Below are 22,996 nucleotides of genomic sequence, written 5' to 3'. Positions count from 1 at the left end.
ACTGTCAGCGTGATGAGCAAATAAGATTTCATAGTGACTATTTTCTATCAAAAGTGCACTTTGAAGAACAGGCATGGCATGCAGAATAATACATACAGAAAAACGAACATTCTTTCAATGTAAAAATATGAAACTATTAATATACTGTAAAAAGTTGTATCAAAGTATCGAATAAAAAATCAAACGCTAAAATACACTAACTAGCAAGACTAGCGGCGTAGCAAGGTCTGAAAGTTGGGCGAAAAGGCAGACTTTGAGCTAGCGGTTTCGTGTGTTTGTTAGTTTCGTGTGCGTTGTACGGGCGACTGCGAGCGCTACAAGGCCCCTAAATGGTCAAAGACTGATTCATGGTGAGGGCGGTACCCCGGAAACTGTTTCAATAATTCTTAAACAAAGCGTTATTTATTTTCGGTACAATCATAACGGCCACCTCATGGGCTACGCCACTGATAGTTCAAGAACGCATATATTCTACAAAAATCGAAGACAAAACTAAACAGCTTTATACTACATGAAGTAATATCAGGCAGATTTCATATAAACTTGGTTAGTTCTTAGCGAAATATCGTCTCTTTTCTATCAAATGTCAACAACTTGTTAATATAGAAATTAACTTAACGTAAATTAGCGTAAAATAACTTTAAATAAAAAACGCCATTGTTTTTAACAACATATAAAACAGATTTTATAAAAAGGTTCATCTGATAAAAATATTACGTATTGATTCACAAAATAAATTTTAAAGAATTCCTTTCGACTCAAAGTAGTCCCATTGACACCCCGTTATTCACTTTGATATTCTTAAAGTTTAAACAAGTTAGGTTTCATTATCACGATATAAAATAATGACTTTGTAGACTACTAGATTCAAGGCTTAGTTTCCGCAGTAAGAAAACAACGTTCATTCAACGCGATATCAAACTCGTCACGCGGTATCAAGCAATAAGGTGATATCAAGCAAAACCTGTTACCTATTTCTACTTTGATATAAAAGAGATTTCAATGAGTCAATTGATTAAAATAGGCAGTAACAACAAGGTTGCTTTTGCTTTGAGGAATATGTATAGTAACGCATATAAAAAAGGCTCTGAATTTTTTTCTTAAGGCTGTGTAGGTTATCAGTTGTCATATAAATGTCTGTTCAATCGGTACATTGATTGTATTTCAGCCTTTGAGACTCATTATATATACGAGTCAGATCAAACATCTACAAACCTGAAGTACTCTTAAAGAATTACTAGCTGGAAATCGAATAATGCAATACATGATCAACTAAGAAAAGTTGCAAAAATTAGAGAAAATGACTTATCATCGATTACTTACAATGCCTGCAAAACATCTTGGTACCCTAAGATAAAATATCACATATCCTCAGCAGCATTCCCGTTCCCTCTTGCAACAATGTTAAATAGCAGAGTTTCAGAGTTGAAATTTTTTCAATGTAGTTCTGTCAAAAAGTTCAATAAAAAGCCTTTCAACAGACATTGTTTTAGGGGGAGGGGGACTATTTTTGTATAATTCGGCCGAAAACCTTTAAATTTCCAAATTAATTCATTGACTGTAGGGTGTTCCAAGAACATTTAGCACGCATTGTGGCTGGAAAAAATTGACAATGTTGCATCATTCAAATGTGAAAATGCTTGATTTCCTTGCGTTGGTGGTGTTATGTTGCTACACGTTTATCTTTTTCTAGGCAACGTCAAACAATTTTGTTTTCTAGCCTTTACAGCAGTATCACCAGCGAAGTGAAACCGAGCATTTTGCCCATTATTTGTTTTGTTCTATAATCAATTCACATAGCACCAAATTAAGAGAAAAACGAGTCCTTTACAAATGGCTGCAAGGACATGATTATGTATTGCCATCATTTCTCGTGCTATCATTCTAAATCTTTAATCCATGTCATCCTCCATGGTTGGATCGGATATATCCTTGATTCGCTTGCGATTGAAAAAGCCAGCCTGCATACGCAAAAAGATTTAACAATAAACTAATTATCTCTGAAAGTAATCCGAAGGTTCTGAAAGAAATCCGAAGGTTCTAAAATACGGTTTATGATACCTGTAAATAAGTGCAATTTTATCTAGATAAAAAGTTGCAGGAATAAGAAATAATTGAAAACATCAGCCAACGTACCTTCCACAGGCCAATGATTACCGCAGTAATCAAAAGCAAGGCCCCGAGGACAGAGAGGAAGATTATCCACCAAGCAATAGGCTCTGATTCCTTGAGACTGGTGGAGACAGGAGGGCTAACATGTATGGACACCTAAAAATACATATCATAAAACTGAGCCCTAAATAAGCAAAATTACAGTTGAAATAAATGTCATGTATGAAAATATTATAATGCGCATTATCAGTAGCAGGGCAGGAGGGGTGTAAGATAAAAGGCAAGAGTAATGACAATGGTGTAGACATAAATGAGCACAATGTGAATATAAAACAAAAAATGTGCAACTGAACTCAGAAAGCGCCTCAGCCTTTCTCTGGATTAAATTTCGACCTATTCGTTTTCCTTAAATTTTCCTTGTATCTTTTGAATAAAAGTTTCATAGAAATGGAAAATAAGTAAAATGATCTACGGTTTAGTCTTAAAACTTTGTCTGGAATAAAGAAAAGTTTAATCAAAACGGCAAATTCCTTTCACTTTGAATACTGTTTGGAGGTTGCGCATGGGACATTCTCAAAACCAATTCATTGGATGATAATTTTCCGGCTCACAGCAGTGTAACTGTAATATTTTTTGGACTGTGGTGCGCACTGTTGGTCATTCCGGCTTCCAAATAACTACTTAATCCCGACTAACGTCAATGGTCCCTTCTCTGTTCTGAAAGTCTTGACTTGGTTCAAAAACAAAAAGGAGACCAAAATCAACACGCGTCTACATGATCTCTTCATTTATCCCCAAGTTGAAATAGTTTGTGTGAGAAGAAGGAAATAAAGCCCTGTCTGCCGGGGCGAAATATCAGTATTTCTTAATTCTAAAACATAGCATTGGATTCTCTTCATCATTTTGCTTCGTTCCTGACTATTATCTTGTTTGACTTCATAGTCAAACAGGAATACTTTCAAAAATTTTTCAAAAGAAATGATGGTATTTTGTTATTTCAAAATTAAACCCAGCAGTTGACCCACGTGTTCATCAGTCTGTCTGCCCCTGAGCTCTATAAAATCGAACATTACAAGTACAAGAACATATCTGATACTATGCTAGATGGGATACAAACAAGAAAATAAATGAAGTAAAAATATATTTCCGAAAGTAGAACCTCTTATATGATTTAACAAACTTTTGAAAAAAAGGAAAAGACATTTACCTCTGTTAAAATTGTCTGATTCCTGTAACGAGGAGGTAAAAACTCCAATTCTTGGGACGGAATAGTGATGCTTGCTTTGGATATGATTTCAGTTGGTCCTCGTTTTTCCTGTTTGTACAAGAAGGATTCTAGGCGTCAAAAACTTTCTGAACTTCTGTGCTGTACGTATTTTATCAGAAAACTAAAGATGAATCCAGCTCTATAGCTCATCTTTATCTATGATCAAGTAAGTTAGCAGCAAAATACTAAGTGTTACAAATGCCTTGTGTCAAAAAGTGCTCGATGCCGTATTAGTAGAGATGCCGTATTCCAGTTCGCATTAATCGTGAAACACGGTGCTGCAACTTAGAATCGTCCTGTTCTACAGACAAACAAACATGCGCAATTTGTATATAAAAGCTGTACCTCAATGAATGTATTTTGAAACAGCCTCGTTCTTAACTTGATTTCTCTATTAGCTCCTTTTGTCAAGGTCTTCAGTTTACAAGTGATTGGAGAGCACGTGCCAGTTCTGCAGTTCTATAATAAATCGTATAGAGCAAATAAAAATGCGACACTCAAGCAATAATGATAACAAATTATGCAATGCAATTCATTCGTAAATGACAACATAAAAAGAGGGTTTTCTGTGAGGGAATAGCAGAAACTCAATATGGAGAACGTCAATAAGTGCGCATTAGACTTTAGTGGTAGCAACTGTAATCACAACAACAACAATGGATGGGGCTTTCCAGTTACTGAATACTATTCCATTGTCACAAGGGCACAGGAATTTCAACCGGGCACAAAAAGAGATGATTCAGATTATGACGTAGTAACGGAGGGAGAACAAAGTGTTTACGCATTCTCCTACACATGTGTTAATATAACAAATAAATGTAGCCAATATCAGTAGCAAACTGCAAATCAAAAAATGAAGGTTTTGAAAACTAACCAATATGACTGTTCCTTTCTCTTGAACCTTTACTTCTCTCCTTTTCCGGGACTTCTTCAAGGCATCACTGCTTGTCAACTGTAAATCATATTTCAATTAGTTTGATCCCACATAACCGATCTTGGTCGAAACTATTATAAAAGCTGACAAGTGATATGACACACATAATTTTTTGGGATATGATCAAACAGTGTAGGTGGTCTTGCAATCAAAGAAACTTAAAACCTCAAAACAGTATTCTTACTTACGTTTAAACCTAGAGGATTCAATCTTTTACCAACGTTACAAGAGGCTATCCCATCGACCTGAAATTCAAGAAACAAATTTAGGATTTGAAAGACAAATGTAATAGAATACCAGATTAGGAATCACGTTGGTAGGCTTTCTATATACTAGGAAACACTATGTAAGTGGGTGTAAGGCAAAAGTAGACAAAAAGGGTACTTTGTCATTTGGAACCGTTAAGCAAACTTCAAAATATTATTTAAAGCGCTGCCTTATTTCAGCTAAGACTGGACTGCATCAAAAAGCATTTCATCGCAATATTGCAATAGTTTGTAATTTGTTGGTAAGTACTCAAATTCTTAGATAGAGCAGTTGAAGACAAGACCCTAAAGATAAGTCTGACAGCATGCATGTATGGTCCAAAATTTGCCCCACCCCCATTCTAAGCTTTTTGACATGCACTTTAATAGCAAAGGTATCAATATTAAACTGAGGAAAAGTGTGTAAGTTCTTAAAACCGGCTGCCCGAATTGTAGAAGTCAATCACTTGAATCAACGACTCACTGGAGCATTATGCAGTTACAATTACTCTCAACTTTCCATTAGTACTTATTTACAGAAACTTGATTTTTACCCAATACTCGTCAACAAAATTACAAAGCTAGCAAGATCTGAACTGGGTTATCAGGGATATATGTGCTCTAAAGAGCACCTTCCAGCAGGTAAATAATTGCTAATGGAAAAGAAAACTCACTGTTGCACTGAATAACATCAGAACCCATTTTTCGTTGTGCTGGAAAACTAGACTGATTTGTGCCTCAAGTCCTTCCACCGGGCTGGGACCTCGGTTCTGGACCTGCAATAATTTCAAAAATCTTTATTGTAAATAACACAACGACTAGCATACCCCTATACTGGCAATAATAATCAATATTTTTTCTCCTGCTAGAAACATAAAAAAACAATAACCTTTTCACTTACAAATGGGTTATCACCGAGGGTAAAAAAGGGTATATGATACGGACATACAAAGATGATAATAAAAATCAAATGTTGGATATGACTTTGTTTCATAGGGTTGATCTATAAATTCTTTGAACTCTGTACGTAAAGAGACCCCTGATTCATTTGAGGTTTACAATTACATTCATAAAGAAATGCTTTATCAATTCATCGCTCTACTAGGTGATATTTCATTTTATTTCATGCAGATTTTGATTAAGGATGAGATCTAGTTGATCGTTAAAAAGTTCCTTTGTCATTAGAAGACTAAGCTATTGGAGCCAGAATTCTGGCAAAATGCAGGGCAACTCCGCCCCCTCCCCACAAAATTAATTTTATAACGGGAGTTTTGGAACTTCGAGGATCTTTCTTATTCTGTGACTATCTCGGGTGGGGAGGGGGTGGTGGTAGGTTCCCAGTGCGTATGACAAAAATACACTTTTATAATAATTTCGTCTAATTTCGCATTACAAAGTTTAAGCAATTTATTACCAAGATTCTAGCTTGTCTTGTGAAATTGGCGTTGTTTGAAAATAATGTTTCGACAAAACGATAAGCTTCTTCAAAGCTGAATAAGGTATCATTCTTATTTATCAACAATTAAAGAAATCGAAAGAAAATAACAGTATTTGTAAGAACGTGAGGTATCTGTTGTAAGGTGTCAATGGACTCCCCTACGTGTCATGACCTATTGTATAGGATCTAGGGAATCTCACAAGGAAACTTCAAACTTTTCAGGTTTCTAATGACTTATCAAATGTTTTTATGTGATATATTTCTAAAAACAAGGACAATTTTTCGAATAGCTCACATCTTGAAAAAGAAATAAATGTTTACAATGAACAAAAGGCTACAACACTTACAAAGAAAGTGTATTCCACTACAGGACCGACTTGTGTTTCATTCTTCAAATCAGACGTTGCAGCAATTGCCTCTTTATCATAGAAAAAATTCTCAGGACTAGCAGATCTGTAGAAACAAAGCAAAATCTTTATCTAACTATAGGGTCAGGGTTTGGCTTTATAAAGACGCACAATAGTACTTTATGTTGCATTGAAGAAGTATTTTACCAAAACACTTTTTGTCCGCCACTTATAACAAAAGTTGCAAGAGGATGGTTGCGGAAGGTGCGCAGAAAAATATTTAAGCCCGAATCGAAAATGACGCGAGAAAATAATGGGCCATTTGATTGGTTTTCTACATTGACCAATCAGCGAACGCTCACCCCTCGCGTAGTCAAAGCGCCAGTGGAGTAGATGAAGTGCAAACTTCCTCTTTTTCTGTCAGCGTCTGTAATTTTAAAACGCAAACGCGATAGGCAAGAAAATTTAAAAATATCGGGGTTAACATGCAATACAGAATTATGAGTAGAGGATATACCAACCCGGAAATCGTGATATCAGCTAACAAGCCAGTTTCAACTTTCACTATGGCGATGTTATCGTTTGGAGTCAACTCATTGCTTACACTAAAAAAAATAAATTGAAATTATTCAGCAAAAATTTGCACCTTCCTTTTAACACAGATTAACACAAACCTTCAAGAGACAGAAATTAATCAAATCAATCTGAATAAAAAGAATTTAGTCACTCAAGATATAATTTTTAAAGAAAATCAAGGAATAGATATATATAAGGGCCCTGGAAGAGCTGAATGAAAAATAAGCTAGCGACCCATCATAATAACGTCAAATAGACGTGTCACTTTTTTAGTCCTTCTCTTCTGGTTGATTAAAACATTACTGCCTTTCACAGCCTACTATTGCGCATCTTTTGAATTCAAAAAAAAATATACAAACGTAACAAGATATATCTTATTAGGAGAAAAACGTCTCCAAAGGTAAGACACTAATTTAAGATACCTGCTCGCTTCAATTTTGAATTCTAAAGTCTTTCCGCTCGGCCTTTCTTTTGCTATGGTGAATTTTATCACAATTTCAAGCTGGGAATAAAAAGAATGACAATGATGTAAATTAAGTTGAAATAAATCTGCAAAATACAAAGTCGCAAAGCCAAGGTACAGAATAAAGAATTAATGCTAAGAAAGACTTGACAGAGCAGAATTCAAATATTGACAACTTTATATGAAGCGTGGCTCTTTTCTGGTGCAGATGCTACAGCTATTGTCCGTTTGTTTCATACAAAATAAAGCTATGATAGAATTTTACATTTCTAATCCCTACATCCTGCTAAGCCTTGCTTGTTTTACAAACACTTTTGTACTAAAGGGACTTGTACCCTGCCAATATAAACCCTGCCAATTTCAATTTCTCACCTTTCTGTTTTTCTCAAAAGGGCTGTCAAGATTGAAATCAATGCTACTTTTACCATTTTTCGTTGGCAGGCGCTCCCACAGAGGATTTTGTTCCTAAAATGAAAAAAAGGCTGCAAGCATTTTACTTCCTTAAGACCACAAAATTATGAACTAAACCTATCACCTCGCAATATTCAGGGAGCTTTTATATCGTATATAACTAATATTTTATATCGAATGAAAGTGTTGTGTTTCTCAACAATAGGTTAAAGTTATAGGTGGATTTTAGCTGGCTGCAAATCTTTGGATCGAAAACTTGTCCAAACCCCCGGTGTCCAATTAGTAGGAGGATATGCAACAGCAGGTGGGGGTAGGTATTATCTCTACAAAATGCGGGTAATAATAAACAGAATGGGACAATGTATAGCTAATGGCCTGTTGTACAAACATTTGAAACTCCAGCTGCAACAAACAACTCGGAAAAAGAAACGTTCTGGAGTCGAAAGCAACTATTTCGATATGTATACGTGAACATCAGTTTATAGTACAGAATTTTCCAACAGCTCGTTGAGTTTTAAATGTGTTTACTTCCTGAAAATAATACCAAGTCACAAGAGGTGAAAACTTCCAAAAAGGAATCTCATATTCTAATTAGGCACCGAAAACCAATATGCATGTACGAATTCAATATCTTAGGAGTCATACCAAATATCCAAAAGCAATGTTTTGTTTAACTTCTTTGCAGCAGCTAAGTCAAATTAACTAAGATAGGTGCAATACAAAGATAATATCAAAATGCATACGTTGATAAATTCGACACCGACTGCCGTCAAATCGTCAGGAAAATCAACTTTCATCTTCGCTAAAAAGGCGTTTTCTCCTTTATTTGTTGCATCAATTTGAAGACTGAAGCTTTTCTCAAGTCCAAAAACCAAACTTGTTTGACCACTAAAGAGAAAATTTCCCAGAAAAGTCATTTACATCGATTCGATATCAACGAAGAAATTTGCCTGCAAATTTTTTGTGTCAAATAAAAAACAAAACATTTTAAATCTATAAGAAATCTCTAAGCCCTATAGATTTGCTTGCTAGCCTTATCTAGCTGATGTTGACTTTTATTCGAGTCAAAACTTTCGTTCGCTCAAGAATCGTTATTTTCATGAAAATAAACAGTTTTTTCAAATATTACTCGATTGTAATTTTGCCTTCTAAATCGTAGATTTTGCCTTCCATTCACGACATGCATGAACATTATTTTCAGTAAAAAAATTACCCGAACAATGCCAAGCAGCCAAATCTCATGGGATAAAGACACTTGTAGTGGTGATTGCAGAAAAAAATTGTGTGTTACGAAGATGTAATTTGTTTGGATTTGACGCCACCAGATAGAGTACGTCAATATGTTAAATTCTCTGGGTGCGTCATCAAGCTAGATCGCATTTCATTGTCTTGGCTAAATGTTTCTTAATAAGACTGTGACTTACAAAGTCTGTTTCAATTTGAGAGGGAAAAGAATTTAACTAGATCTTACCCAGAAAATTTGGGTTGACAAGTTACAGCCAAGTCTGCGTTGCAAATATCGTCACTTCCGCAATCTTTTACATACGTAACCTAAAAGAGAGAGAGAAAGAGCTGTTTTAATTGGAATATCCATATTAGTTGCATTGGTAAAATGATCTATCTATGGAGACAGCACTTTCTATATCAATATATAGCTAGATCAATTTCTATTTGAAAAAACTGGCATTCATATCACATTTAGTCAAACATAATTGGCCATGCTGAATCGCACCTGCGTAGTCAACACTCTTGTCTCATACAAATCAGCAATAGGGCAAGGTGACGCCCCGCAACCTCCACTTGGCTCTTTGTACCCATACGAAGCAGCAAAAACGATTGGCCTGAGAATGTTGTTGGCGTTTGTCTGCAAAATGAAATGCACAGATGATTACTTCTTGATACAGTAACAAGCACAAACACAAATGGAAATGTTTTTGCAGCTCAGGGACGATAAGCAACCTCTTATAAAAAAGATAACCGAATACCACCAAACAAAAAGCGCATTCTGGAGCGACGTCTTCAAAGACTGGTAACCATAATAAACAACATATGTGCACTTCAGAAACATGGTAACTTTCATTAACTTACCTGAATAAAGACCTTCTCTTTGGTGCATTTTTCTACGTTTGCATTGTAAGTAATGACCAACTGCTTGCTCGCTTGTTTTGTACCACTAACTTCTACAATTGCCCTCTTGCCTGCCAACTGGTCCTTGTCGAACTCAAACTTAACATCCATGTCTGAAGAAAGATGAAAATGAAGAAAGAACTTAGATTACTTATATAATGGCAGCTAAACTTGAAGGAGCACTTAGATTTAATTCCTATTTTTAGCTTATCGCACATACACAAAAATTGGTAAGCACTGTATCACGATTTAACATCAATTTCTCAATCAAAAGATGGTTCTTTCTACATGGCTTTTTAACTTCAAACATCATATTTTCTAATTCAGTGAAACTCCAAGCCTCATTTCTTTAAAGATGCTTTAAATAAGAGCCTCACTAGGATCAAGCTAGGAAATGTTCATGCCGTGACAGACACAAGCGAAGCTATGGCACTTTATACGGAGGGATAAAGGATATTTTAGAAGTTGTAGCGAATTGTTAAGATAACAGAGTCTTCTGTTAAGTGAATCCAGCCTTTAAAAGATGCTATGTTAGTAACAGACCTAATGTTCAGTATCTTATGTTTACTAGAATCAAGTGAAATACCAGGCAATAAACAGCGTCAGAGCAAAGTCTAGATGCCTTTATGCTGGCTCTAGCGTTTAAAAATCTTTCAATACACAATTACCTATTGCACCGGAAATCCCTTTTCCAGAAACCGTCATACAGAAGGTCATTTCGATGCTGAAATGAAGGACAAAACTTTAAATAAATGTAGGTCAAGATAGACACCTATGGCAATTGTCTCAACTATTTGTGACTGTCAGCAGTGAAGCTGTGTTCAAAATCTCAAAAAAAGGTTTTTCTTATACCGATCATATCAACAATCAACCTTTCGATAGAGCACAATCATTCATAAATATTCTCAATGCAAGGATCTTGCAAATCTGCATCAAGTGCAAAAAAAGGATTGAAAATTAGCACAGCTGTTTAATCTGAATCTAACATACCACTGATAATTTATTGCTCCGTCTGTTTTACATATAGAAGTAGCATTTTTAGATAGAGATATCTTGGCTTTGTCTGTCTTTAGGGTAGCAGTTGTTTTCAAAACAGGCTTTGACCTACAAAAATGAAACACATAAAGCATCTCGACTGCCAAAAATTTTCACCACAGAATGAAACTAAGCAATTTTTCAAATTGAGTTAAAGGTTCGTTAGTGATAAACTGCATGTACAGTGTTCTCGAGATGTAAAAGGGATGAGAAAGGTTCATACGGTTACAGAGAACAGAGCCTTTTAAAGTCAAATTTACCTCCCTTCTTGGGTTGGAAAAAGTTAAACTTGAGACGAGCCAATGCTTTATCATCTCTTAGAAACAAATAACCAGATTTTAAGACAATAACACTTGACTATTAGGCTTTACAGAAAATGCAGTATAAATATTCCACAAAAAGCTAATTGAATGTTGAAAATGGAGGAAAAATATGTATGACTTACTTAAATATGTGGATTTTATCAGCTCCAAAGCTACCAATTACTAGGTCTGTGAATAAATTTTACCTAATAACTTAAACAGCAAGGGAAAACAGGAATGTAACGTCAAGGCATTAACGGTTGACTTTGATTCACTAAGCAGAAATAATCTAGGCAATTCGAAGACCTGAATGACAGTTCAGAGATGGGAGAAGCTCCTACTGGACTGAAAAAATTAACCAAAAATGGTCTAAAAGGTACATCACAATGAAGAACAAGGCTTGCACTGGCTTTCCATTTGATCATTAAAGTTAATGCAGTATAGTTGCCGAGAATTCATTTTTTAATACCAATCCTTAAATTTGAAATCGAATGCAAAAACTATGATGAACCATAACCAATGGCTTGACATTAATCCAGCATGTTACCAAAAGTTACCAAGTCACCCTTGGATACAAACTGGCTGTGTAAACCAGAACCTTACCTGGGAAACCATTTACATCTACATCCATGCCTCCTGCAACCGAAAAGCCAAACGTTGCTGGCATTCCACCCAAAGTCGATGCGTAAATTTTCTAAGAAGCAGATTGATATATTTTCTAAGTTTGTCTAGCAATTCATACAAAAAATCTAAAAAAATAATACGTTTATTCTGGAATTCATTTTCAGATTAAATCAGCATAAGTGCTGGTTAGATAGAAAATAAAATTATCATAAAAATAATAAATTAGCAAGCAGTTCCTAATACTTATTTGATCATCTGATAAGAATGGATACTTAAATATGGGAGCTTTACCTGAACCGGTTCATAGCCATTTCCAATACCGTTGGCTGATCCATGATAAATATAAATAGCTCCCTTTCCATCGGGACCGCCATACGGTGCGCCAACAACAAGATCTGTCAATTATTCAAATACGAAAAGTGAAAACATGAAAAGTTAAAAAAAGAAATTGCACATAATTTTGTGAAATATTCAGACATGCAGATAATCACAAAGAAAATTTTATCGCAAGTTTACAAACGAAAGCTCGTGTTCAATGGAGTGCAGAAATTAGAAGAAATTATTAATGACAACTTCATTTTAAGACTAAATGGCTATTAAGGCAACTCACCATTATATTTGTCATTATTCAGGTCCCCTGCGGAGGCTATTGATGAGCCGAATTTCGCTCCAGGAGTTCGATCTCCAAGCATACTTCCTTTTAAAGTTACACCGCTCTGTTAATCATCAAAAATAAAAAAAATCCTAAGCAAGGGCACTTTTTAAATTTGTCAGCAATTATCTATCAGTTTAAAGTCAAATGAACATACGAAGGAGTCTGAAAAGCAATCAGTTTACAAAATTTACCTGAGAACTGGTGGTATAGACATAAACCTTTCCTTCATCCGAGACAGCTGAATAGAATGGGGCTCCAACAACCAAATCAGAAATTCTGAAATCAGGAACACTTACTCTCAAAAATTGGACTATAATATAGCAAAAGGAGTTATAGCCCGGCAAAGTAATAAAACACAGTTAGATCACAACTTCTGTTACCGTATCGTGAAGAAGCACAAAAAATGAGCGATGAATCAAGACCTTAAGGTAGAAGGGGAACAAAAAACCTTACCCATCGTTTGTCAAATCAACACCACACACTACCGATCCAAAATAAGATCCGATCTAGAAGAGTATTGGAAAGATGAAAAAACCAAACTCAACAAGGAGTTGAAACTTTAATAATGGGTAGAAATGGCGAGAAAAGTCACATGTACAAAAAATTAAAATTGATTTCAAGGTAAAATAAAAAAAGTTTAGTAGACATTAAACATAACTTTAGAAGTGGGGATTTCTTTTAAGAAAATGTTTAAAATAGTTGGGCTACAAACAAAAACATCAGCATCTGAAAATGTAATAAATAAATTGAACCAACAAAAAAATTAAACTCCACTTGAAAATCTTTTAATGGGATATGACGAATATCTCTGCAACCATTTCAACTGAAAGTACAGTCCAAAATTTTTCCTTTCTTTACATAAATCTGTGAGAACTTTGGACAAAACAATTTTCATTGCACTTTATACTTCTTCTTCTAGGTTTCCCATTTACATTTACTTCTAGGTTTCCTTCGAGGAATCAAATTTCATTACAAACAAATTTTAACGAGTAATGAGACTTACTGCCATTGTTGTGTCTGTATTTTCGATAACAGCAAAGATTGGCAGTTGTCCGTGCAGTGAGTAAATTAATACCTGGAAAAAGCAGTTTGTAAGAATAAAGGGTATATTAATATAAATATTCAGAAATAAATATAAATGCTCTATTAATTTAATTCTGCGTTCAACTCCAAGTTTTCATATCTAGAGAACAGTGGTACATCAAAAATATTACTCTGGGTGGAAAACCTGGCAACACTAGTAGGAAATATTTATTGCGTAGTGAAGGCAAAACAGGTCGTGTTGTACAAAAACTATCAATTTGCTCAGGCATATTAACATGTATTTCACCTTTCCCTTCCGGTTACTGCCATTTGGTGCACCACCAACAATATCTTCAAAATAGAGAAAAAATATATTACAAAATGTTTGAATTAACATTAAATTCATAAAAAGCACCAAAACAATCAATGAGGCTAAGATTTGCCAAAATTCTAAACAATTTTCTAAACAATACCCAGCTTGAGATTTCAAAAGGAACAATTTTTGGAGAAGAGAATGAAAAAAAAGTCAAGGATCTGCAAAATGAGCCGCTGCTTAAAAGCCTTGCGTTTGAGGGCAAAAGTTAATTGGTGTAGTTGAAAAATTGAATACATTTAAAGACTAGTAAAATACGAAAGGTACTTGGTTTCAAGGTCATACTGTACCCAAGTTTAGTATAAATAACCTAACCAAATAACGACATAAAAAGCATAGAAGCTCAAATAATGGAAAATGTTGAACACTGCGAGGCTAAACTCCCAAACCCATGTTATTATTTATATTTACATATTTACTGATGTTGCCAACAGAGAGAAAACTATACAGATTATACGAAGAATGAGCTACACAGATTATACCAAGGAAGAAAATGAGAGTTATTTTCATAAAAAACATTAAAGCAAGACTTTTAAATGAAACCAAAGGTTACTTGTACGGAAAATATTTGAATCTTTGAACAAAATTGAACGTTTTCAATTTACCTCCGTGTTTGGAACCAGAAAAGTTCCCCCAAGAAATGCTGAAACCTAAGTCATAAATAAAATGTCCATCAGTACAGAATATCAATTGCTTTTTAAAGCCGAATTTATTTATGAAATGCTACTTGGCAGCAGAAAACCATCATAAAATAAGGTCTTAAATCATTTCTAAAATCATATCAATCTTAAAGAATAATTACTGATTAAAATGTGGGAAATCATAATGCACTGACTCCTTGAAATTGTTGGCAAATGCTCCTGACTAAAAGAAGACCATAATCTCTACTAGAGACGATTGCATCGCAAAAATACGAAGGCCAAAAATATTTATTTCGAGCTTTCGATTCTTGAAACCTTCTGATCAAGGTCACTGAATTTTACAGCAAGAGTTCTACAAGAATCAAAATAGTCATATAAATCAGTAGACCAGTGAGTTTTTGAGTGTATCTAGAGACAGAAATATAGAATCTGCAATAAGGCTCGCACCAGCTAACTGTGACTTGTAACTAGGCATTAGTTAGAAAATAATAGCAACGAGAACTTAATATAAAATTACCCATGGTGTCACCAAGGTCAAGCCTATCCCCACTGGTTGGTAAAAAATTTATTGAACCCCCGAGGATATTTGATAGGTACTGGACAGCTAAGCGACCTGAAACGAAAGGAAAGATTTATTACTGAAACATAATTAAAATCACTGTATTGCCAGTCTGGCATATAGTTTAGGCAGGATATAGGATTCATACGTGTTGGTTCTCTCACTGACAGAAACATGTATATGGTTTATTTAAATTGATAGGCTATTTAGCACTAGGGTTATGCGTCAGCAGAGTCTAAGATTAGTTTGCACTGCATGCAAATTTCGTTGGTAAATACTACTTCTGGCTAATCTGGTGACGCAGGTAACTTTGATGTATATACAGATTAGATACCATGGTACAAGGCTTATTGTGGGGGTCATCAGGCTTTGCGGAACAATTGAGTTGTAAGAAAATTTGTCGCGGATGTTGGAAATCTGGCAATTTTTTGACGAAACGACGGAATTCTCCACGCTTGCCAGACGCAAATTTTCTCGAGAATGCTACATGGGAAACGGAATTTATATAAACTTTTACGAATTTGCGGAATTCTTCACCTGTTGTCTTGTAAAAAGGAACCTGGTCTAACCTCGCTTTTTTGGTCAGCAGCATCTATGAACAATTTTAGGACGCAGAATTTTGGCTAATACTGACCAGAACAGCGGATTTCAACTTGAAATTAGTGTAGCGTACACAGACGGTACAGCGCAAATCAGAGCCGACAAACTGAGTACCTCAATTAACATCGAAAAAGAAGTGCACCAAGGAGATACACTGTCGCCAATATTGTTCACGGAAGCACTAGAAGGGATTTTTAAAAGGACAGGTTTATACAGAATGGGGATTAACATTAATGGCGAGTATCTCAGTAATTTGCGATTTGCAGACGATATCGTACTGTTAGAGGAACTTAACAGAGAAGGAATTAAAGATGGGATGAAAATGAACAAGAAGAAGACCAAAGTAATGTGCAACACCCCAGGGAAGAAATACCAAAGAACGGGAATCGAAATAGACAACGAGAAGATTGAAGAGGTAGAAGAGTACATTTACCTGGGACAGTTAATAACAGCAAACAACGAGCTAAACAAGTAAATTGACAGAAGAATAACAGCAGGATGGCAGAGATTCGGCCAATATAGCGAGTTTTTGAGAAAGAAATAAATACCGTTGAACCTGAAGAAAAGAATAATGGATGGTGCCATACTACCAGCAATGACATATGTAGCAGAAACTTGGACACTTACAAAAAGGCAGAAGGACAAACGGGCAGCCACTCAATGACGCATAGAGAGGGCAATGTTAAACATCACACGGCAAGATAAGTGGAGAAACGAAGAAGTAAGGTCACGGATGAAAGCCACGGACATCCTGGAAAAGGTAGAAAAGCTTAAATGGCAGTGGGCAGGACACGTCGCACGAATGGATCCCACAAAATGGGCAAAGAAGGCCACAGAATGGACACCACGAGTGGGAAGACGAAGACCAAGAAGGCCAAGGCGAAGATATCGTGATGATCTGCACAACATTGCAGGTATCACCTGGATGAGGAAAGCACAAGAAAGAAAGTCGTGGAAGAGTTTGTTGAGGCCATCGGCCTGCAGTGGCCTGAGCGGCTGATGATGATGATCATCATCATCATTGATAAATAATTCCTGTAAGAGAAAATGTAATCTCGCAGGGCAGGGTAATACTAGTTTTCAAGTCAGAAGAAGCAGCCGTTAAATATATGTGTAAAACTGATTTGTGTGAAATTGGCTTTAGCCATGAAGCTATAAGGTTATTCAAACCGTGTTAAAAAGCTCACACACAAGGATCGTACTGCTGAGTATGCACGTATACTACTGATAATTTTGAACCATTATATTTGCTTTAAATAATGAAAGGTATAAATTTGTAACAGACAAGATCATCAAGCAACATAATATGAAAGTCAGGGCCTTAACTGTCTTTCTCTTTCTAAAGTTACTTAATTCCTTCAAAGATGCTCTTTCAGTGAAGCTCGTTTTTTGATTGTGCTGGAGATTCGTTTTTCGTTGCAGATTTTAAGTGACAAGCAAATTAGTAATAAGCAAATTAGTAGCAACTTTAATCAAGGAATGAAATCCAAACCAATGAGGGTTTCAAATGAAGACATATTAATGTGTAAGCTATGTGAACTCTTTGACATAGTTAGCACCTCAAAATTTTGATCATCTGTGGCATAACCAGTTTGGTGTACTGTATGAGAATTGCAGACACACCCCAAAAATTTCTTTATATAATGATTTGTTGACAAGAGCTCAAGGAGTAATATATTTTTTCCATTTTCTTATCCAATCATTGTCCATATATATAGTGCAAGCTATGTTTAACACAAAACTCTTCAATGTTCCATTCCTTAAGAAAAATAGGTTAAACAACTGAGTTATTGAGCTTATTATATTAAGTCTTCACACAAAAATGATTAAGGGAATTCTACAACTAAATAGCATAATTGGTTCTACAAATCACTGTGACTGAGTAATCCATGCGATTCGAAAGCATTTTCATAAGGTTTGATATAAATGGAAAAAGTCAAGCTGTAACACAAACACCCTCCACACTAAACCCATAGCTGACCAGTATTTAAGAAAGGTCTCACTACAAAAAATCAAATTATAGACCAATTTCTCTCCTGTCAATTTTCAGCAAAATATTTGAAAAATTAATGCATCAACGCCTCTATAGATTTCTTGAGGCATGTGATTTGTTGTTTAACTTGCAATTTTGATTTCGTATTGGTCATGCTACTGACCATGCACTAGTTAGTTTAACTGAGAATATCAAGCCTTCCCTAGACAATAACAGATTTGGGTGTGGAATATTTATTGATCTCCAAAAAGCGTTTGATACTGTAAACCATGATATTCTTCTAAGCAAGCTGGAACACTATGGAATCTGAGGAAATTCTCTACAGTGGTTTGAATCAATTTGTTTCCGTAAATGGACATTCATCTTCTATTTGCAATATCACAAGCGGTGTTCCTCAGGGATCAGTGCTGGGTCCCTTGTTATTTCTAATTTATATAAATGACCTACAAAGCTCATCTAGGCTTTTAACATTCTTCTTATTTGCTGATGATACCAATATTTATTTTGAAACAGATGATCTTACTAAACTGACCAAAACAGTAAATAAAGAACTCAAGAAGGTAAAAACCTGAATGGATTGTAACAAACTTGCATTGAATATTGACAAAACTAACTTTGTACTATTCCACCCACCCAAGAAGAAACTACCAGACGTGATCCCTCTCAAATTTGCCAAAAAATATAGAAAGAACTAAGTATGTTAAGTTCCTAGGCGGCCTTGTTGATGAACACCTTTCCTGGAAATACTATTCCTGTGAACTTCGCAAAAAGCTTTCTAGAACCACTGGGCTTTACTTCAAACTAAGGCACTGGATTCCCTTACCAACTCTTGTCTGTCTGTAAAATTCACTTTTTTCATCATTTCTTAATTACAGAACTATTGTTTGGGGTCTTACATTTGACACCTACCTAACTCCATTATTTCTGTTGCAAAAAAAATTCCTTAGATGTATAAAATTTCAAATACCTACAGCCCCATCTGCACCTTTATTTCATTCATTAAAGATAGTCAAACTTGAAGATATATTACGTTTAAACATTCTAACATTTGTTTATAAAGCTATAAATAAGCTCTCACCAGTTTATTTTCATAATTATTTCACATTCAACACCTACCTTACTCCATTATTTCTGTTGCAAAAAAAATCCTTAGATGTATAAAATTTTAAATACCTACAGCCCCATCTGCACCTTTATTTCATTCATTAAAGACAGTCAAACTTGAAGATATATTACGTTTAAACATTCTAACATTTGTTTATAAAGCTATAAATAAGCTCTCACCAGTTTATTTTCATAATTATTTCACGCTGGATTCTTCTGTTCATAGGTTTGGAACACGTCAGGCCACCCGAGGTGATCTATTCATTGCCTTGAAACGAACAGCCCTTTATTGCCTCAAAACAGTACAATATTTTGGCTCCAAATTATGGAATACTCTTCCGCTCTTTATACGAGTTGCTGCTTCAATTTCTGTTTTTCGATCTAAATTAAGAGCGTACTTTATTGACTCCTATGCTTAACTAGTGAATTTGATGAGGCTTATCTGGTTCATTTATATTTTGTATTCATATTTATATATATCAATATTTGTTGTTGTTTTAAATAATAATTTTCTTTAATGTTTTCTTTTATGGGGGGCTCTCTCTCGATTAGTTTATCTATTTAAAGAGCTCCTCAATCAGTCTAATTTATATACAGTCTCATATTTATTTATTTTTTGTTTGATGTAATAAATTTATTATCATTGTAGTTGTATTTAAATAGTTGTATTGTATATAATATGTATTAGATTGTATATAGAATAGATTGATGAAAACGAAAAATGAAATGAAAATAAACCTTAAAATGATGCAGAATTGAGTCTATACAAACTGTCCTTTCTAGGGAGACACTTTTAATGATAATAAAACGACTAAACAGAAAAATTTCTAATCACTTTCAAAACAAAATGCTAATCTTATGTCAAAGGGGAACAGCAAAGATCAAAGAAGTTTTATCATAAATTTTTTTTTACCTTAAGAGAATAATCTAGCAGCTCTTACCTTGTACTTGCATTACTCCTGGTATTCCTACAGCAACAAAACCAGAGGAATATGCCAAACTGAATCCTGTTTCACAATAACCAAAGGCTGTATTTCCTTGATTCCTATCTATGAGAAAAAACTTGGAAATTGAAACACAGGTTGCGGAAAAAAGGCTTAGTGATGGTTTTATAACACAGGCACTGTTCTTCTAAACAAACCTCTTTGTTTTAGAAACATCATAACAAGAAATGAAACAAATAATGGTCTGCATTAAATAGCAAATATAATGGAATTGAAGATGGAAAATGGATAATTGAAACAACTTACAGGAGAACAGGCAAAATATGACCTTGCAAGCAGTGGCGGACACTTGGTCAAATATTGGGGGGGCAAGCCTATTGTTTTAATAAGATGACGTCACATTTCCCATTGTTTTAGAACAAAAGTCCATTGTTCTCTAAAGTATTGGGGGGGCGGTCGCCCCCCCTCGCCCCCCCCAAGTGTCCGCCACTGCTTGCAAGCAGTTATAATGATTATAATTAAGCATAATATCAATGTTTATTTTCTACCCTAAGCAAATCTTTTGGTATTTCATGATGCTCTTTCAGGTTATGGGATCAAAATTCACAGATTCTAAAAATAGATTTTTGTGACATCACAATTTAAGATCTCTATACTGGCAAAAAGGCTTTCTTAAAAAGGTTTGAGAGAAAATTCCAGTAGGTAACCTCATCGAAATTAAAACAAGCAGCTCCAACTTCCTATACATAACATAAATGAACTTACGAAATTCACAAGGGTTCCAAAAGGTAGTACCAGCTTGGAATGTTTTACCATCTACAAAACCACATCTTCCATGTAACCATACACTACTGTGGGGTTTATCGATAAATCTTGGTGCACATGCCTAGGGAAGTTGAATAAACCAATTCCATTCAAAATAATCATAAAACTGATATAAAAATAATCACAAAATAATAATAATGATAACCTTTATTGTGTGACCTTCTAGTATTCTTAATCACAAAACCATGACAAGAAATCATGATACTTCATTCAATGACCGCAAGAAGACCATTGAAAACAAAAGAAATAAAAGAAATGCATCAAAGTCCTCCTTCGGTCTCTTTGTTTTTGTGAGCTAAAACCTGTGATTGAACTTACAAATTCAATGTGACTACAACCAGATGTTCATTGACAACAGCATACAGGGTTTGCACAGAATAGTTTCACAAATATTTCCTTCAACTTTTTATGTTTAATTACGGCAAAAATGGCAGATCTTTTCCTGACTAGCAAGGCCAGCTAGAGACAGAAAATATTTTTAACCCTCAGTGTTGACTCATTTTGAGCATAGAAACACAAACCAGTGACAAAAAAATGAACAATAGTAAAAGTCAACATTACATCTAGCTGCTCATCTAGAAACAATTTTGATAAGTTCTCAAAACAGATTGCAGAATAAATTGTTCAAAGTTCCTGTGACTCAGAAAAAATTTATTAAAAAATCTGCAACCAAGATACTCTGTTTGGGGCCTTAAAATAGTCAATTTGTATCTGCTTGGGCTTGATGCTTTGGGCTTGGACCAAATTTTGTTACATTGCACCAGAAAGTGCGCAGAGGCTTTTATGAAGAATATTTCCAGCCATAACTAGGCTGTCAGTGTAGGATAGAATATTTTTTAATGTAGGACATATATGAAACTTACAATAATTCCTTGATCAGCTCCCATAGAGTAAAGTGAGGCACCCATCCATTGGCCAGTTTTGATTTCATCAAATGCAGGGGCTGGAAGGAAAATCTTTTGCTATTGAAGGGGGAAGTGTAGCAATCTAAAAGATCTACATGTAATTCTAAATATTAGCAATACATAAAGTTTGATGACAAATTTTGCTTTTCTCTTATTAGAAAGGATTTAAAAACAAATCTTAGGTTAAACTCTTGAAGAACAAGGGTGTAAGTATAAAAATACAACTAAGGGTGACATCGCATGCTCTTATATGGCATAGAGTGTACAGTCTTTGTTGAAAAGGCAAAAAACAATGAGAAATCAAGTATATTTTAGAAAGGTTGAGACATAAACTTATCCGGATATCTGCAAGACCTACTTCCATCATCTATTGCCATGTTGATGCAAGAACTTCCACTAATTGGACATCTATAGACAGCACCATTCTTTTCTTGTATGTTGCTACCAGTTTGGTTGCTCATAGGTGCCCCAACCAATGCCCTATTTGAAACAGGGGACAAATTTTAACAATAAACAAAAACAGTCAAACAAAAATATAGGCCTGTCAAAGGACCTTAATTGTTAAAAGTATTCACTGCCTAAAATCAGTAACGTCCCTAAACGAAGAAAATCTAGACAGGAAATAGCAACCAAGAATTAAAAATCCTGATTTAAATCCATCATTTACTCTCGAATGGATAATAATTCCCATTGACTCTACTCTAGTCCAACCATTATATGTGCCGGACAGCCTTAAATGAGCAGTTAAGTGTCTTTACTAAGTTCTAATGATATACTTAAAGAATGGTTGACACTTTGTCAATATCCAATATCAATATTTTTAAATAATTCAGTATCTCTATTTTTGTCATCAAACTGTAAACATTGTCAACAAGACTTCTCAATCAAAATACTTTAAACTCGTGCATGGCCTAGCACATCATTGCCCGAACAATCTCCCAAAAGAAACATTTTTGCTCAAAAAGCAAGATAAAAATATTTCATCATGCATGTGTACTTACCAATAAGCATTTTCAGCCTTGTGGAAGGCAACGGTGAAGCCAAAATATTCTCCGCCAGCACCAGAGAAACTTTTTGCTGACTTGACCTCTACATTGAAGCAGTTACAGATACCAATAAAAATACAACTTAGAAAAATAAATCTTATTGGCAAAACAGCCATTTTCAAATACGAAAAAGATTAAGCTTCAGCCTGTCTTTACTTCTCTGTGTGTGTGTGCTGTCGATACGAAACTTTCCTCACTAAATCACGTTCTACCTCCTCTTCCTGGTGAACGATTCACTAGTGCCCGCCTTCAAGCAATCCCTCGTTTATCCCGCGTTTACAACATTAGTAATTTCCTCCACACGATCACACCCTGATTTTGTGCACTGATGACGCTCACCACTGTAAAATAGATAACATTATTGTGGTCCAAGAGATCTTTTATTCGTTAATTTTATCCTTCCGTAAAAAGATAAACCTATAGGAAAAACCCTCAACTTTTCTACAC

General features: G+C 35.1%; 1 protein-coding gene across 1 annotated transcript; it reads right to left on the bottom strand.

The window, feature by feature from the left end:
- Positions 1-109: 109 nt before the first annotated feature.
- LOC135682801 (integrin alpha-8) lies at positions 110-22,818 on the bottom strand. Its single transcript, XM_089113156.1, has 32 exons — positions 22,505-22,818; positions 21,862-21,983; positions 21,462-21,541; positions 20,539-20,659; positions 19,771-19,878; positions 15,091-15,186; positions 14,538-14,582; positions 13,867-13,910; positions 13,540-13,611; positions 12,990-13,042; positions 12,728-12,812; positions 12,492-12,597; positions 12,173-12,276; positions 11,861-11,951; positions 11,401-11,446; positions 10,911-11,024; positions 10,589-10,644; positions 9,882-10,033; positions 9,526-9,657; positions 9,265-9,344; positions 8,537-8,681; positions 7,755-7,847; positions 7,342-7,421; positions 6,865-6,948; positions 6,344-6,449; positions 5,233-5,334; positions 4,502-4,558; positions 4,254-4,331; positions 3,725-3,838; positions 3,320-3,427; positions 2,137-2,268; positions 110-1,961 (listed from the first exon to the last, which is right to left on the bottom strand). Exons 1-32 carry the CDS (start codon positions 22,663-22,665, stop codon positions 1,893-1,895), a joined length of 3,036 nt encoding a protein of 1,011 aa, XP_088969282.1. The 5' UTR covers positions 22,666-22,818; the 3' UTR covers positions 110-1,892.
- Between the last annotated feature and the right edge of the window lie 178 nt (positions 22,819-22,996).

Source organism: Rhopilema esculentum, chromosome 16 (genome assembly GCF_057945365.1).
Source record: "Rhopilema esculentum isolate cy_ngs chromosome 16, ASM5794536v1, whole genome shotgun sequence".
Lineage (NCBI taxonomy): Eukaryota > Metazoa > Cnidaria > Scyphozoa > Rhizostomeae > Rhizostomatidae > Rhopilema > Rhopilema esculentum.
This window is presented reverse-complemented; position numbering and strand designations above follow the sequence as displayed.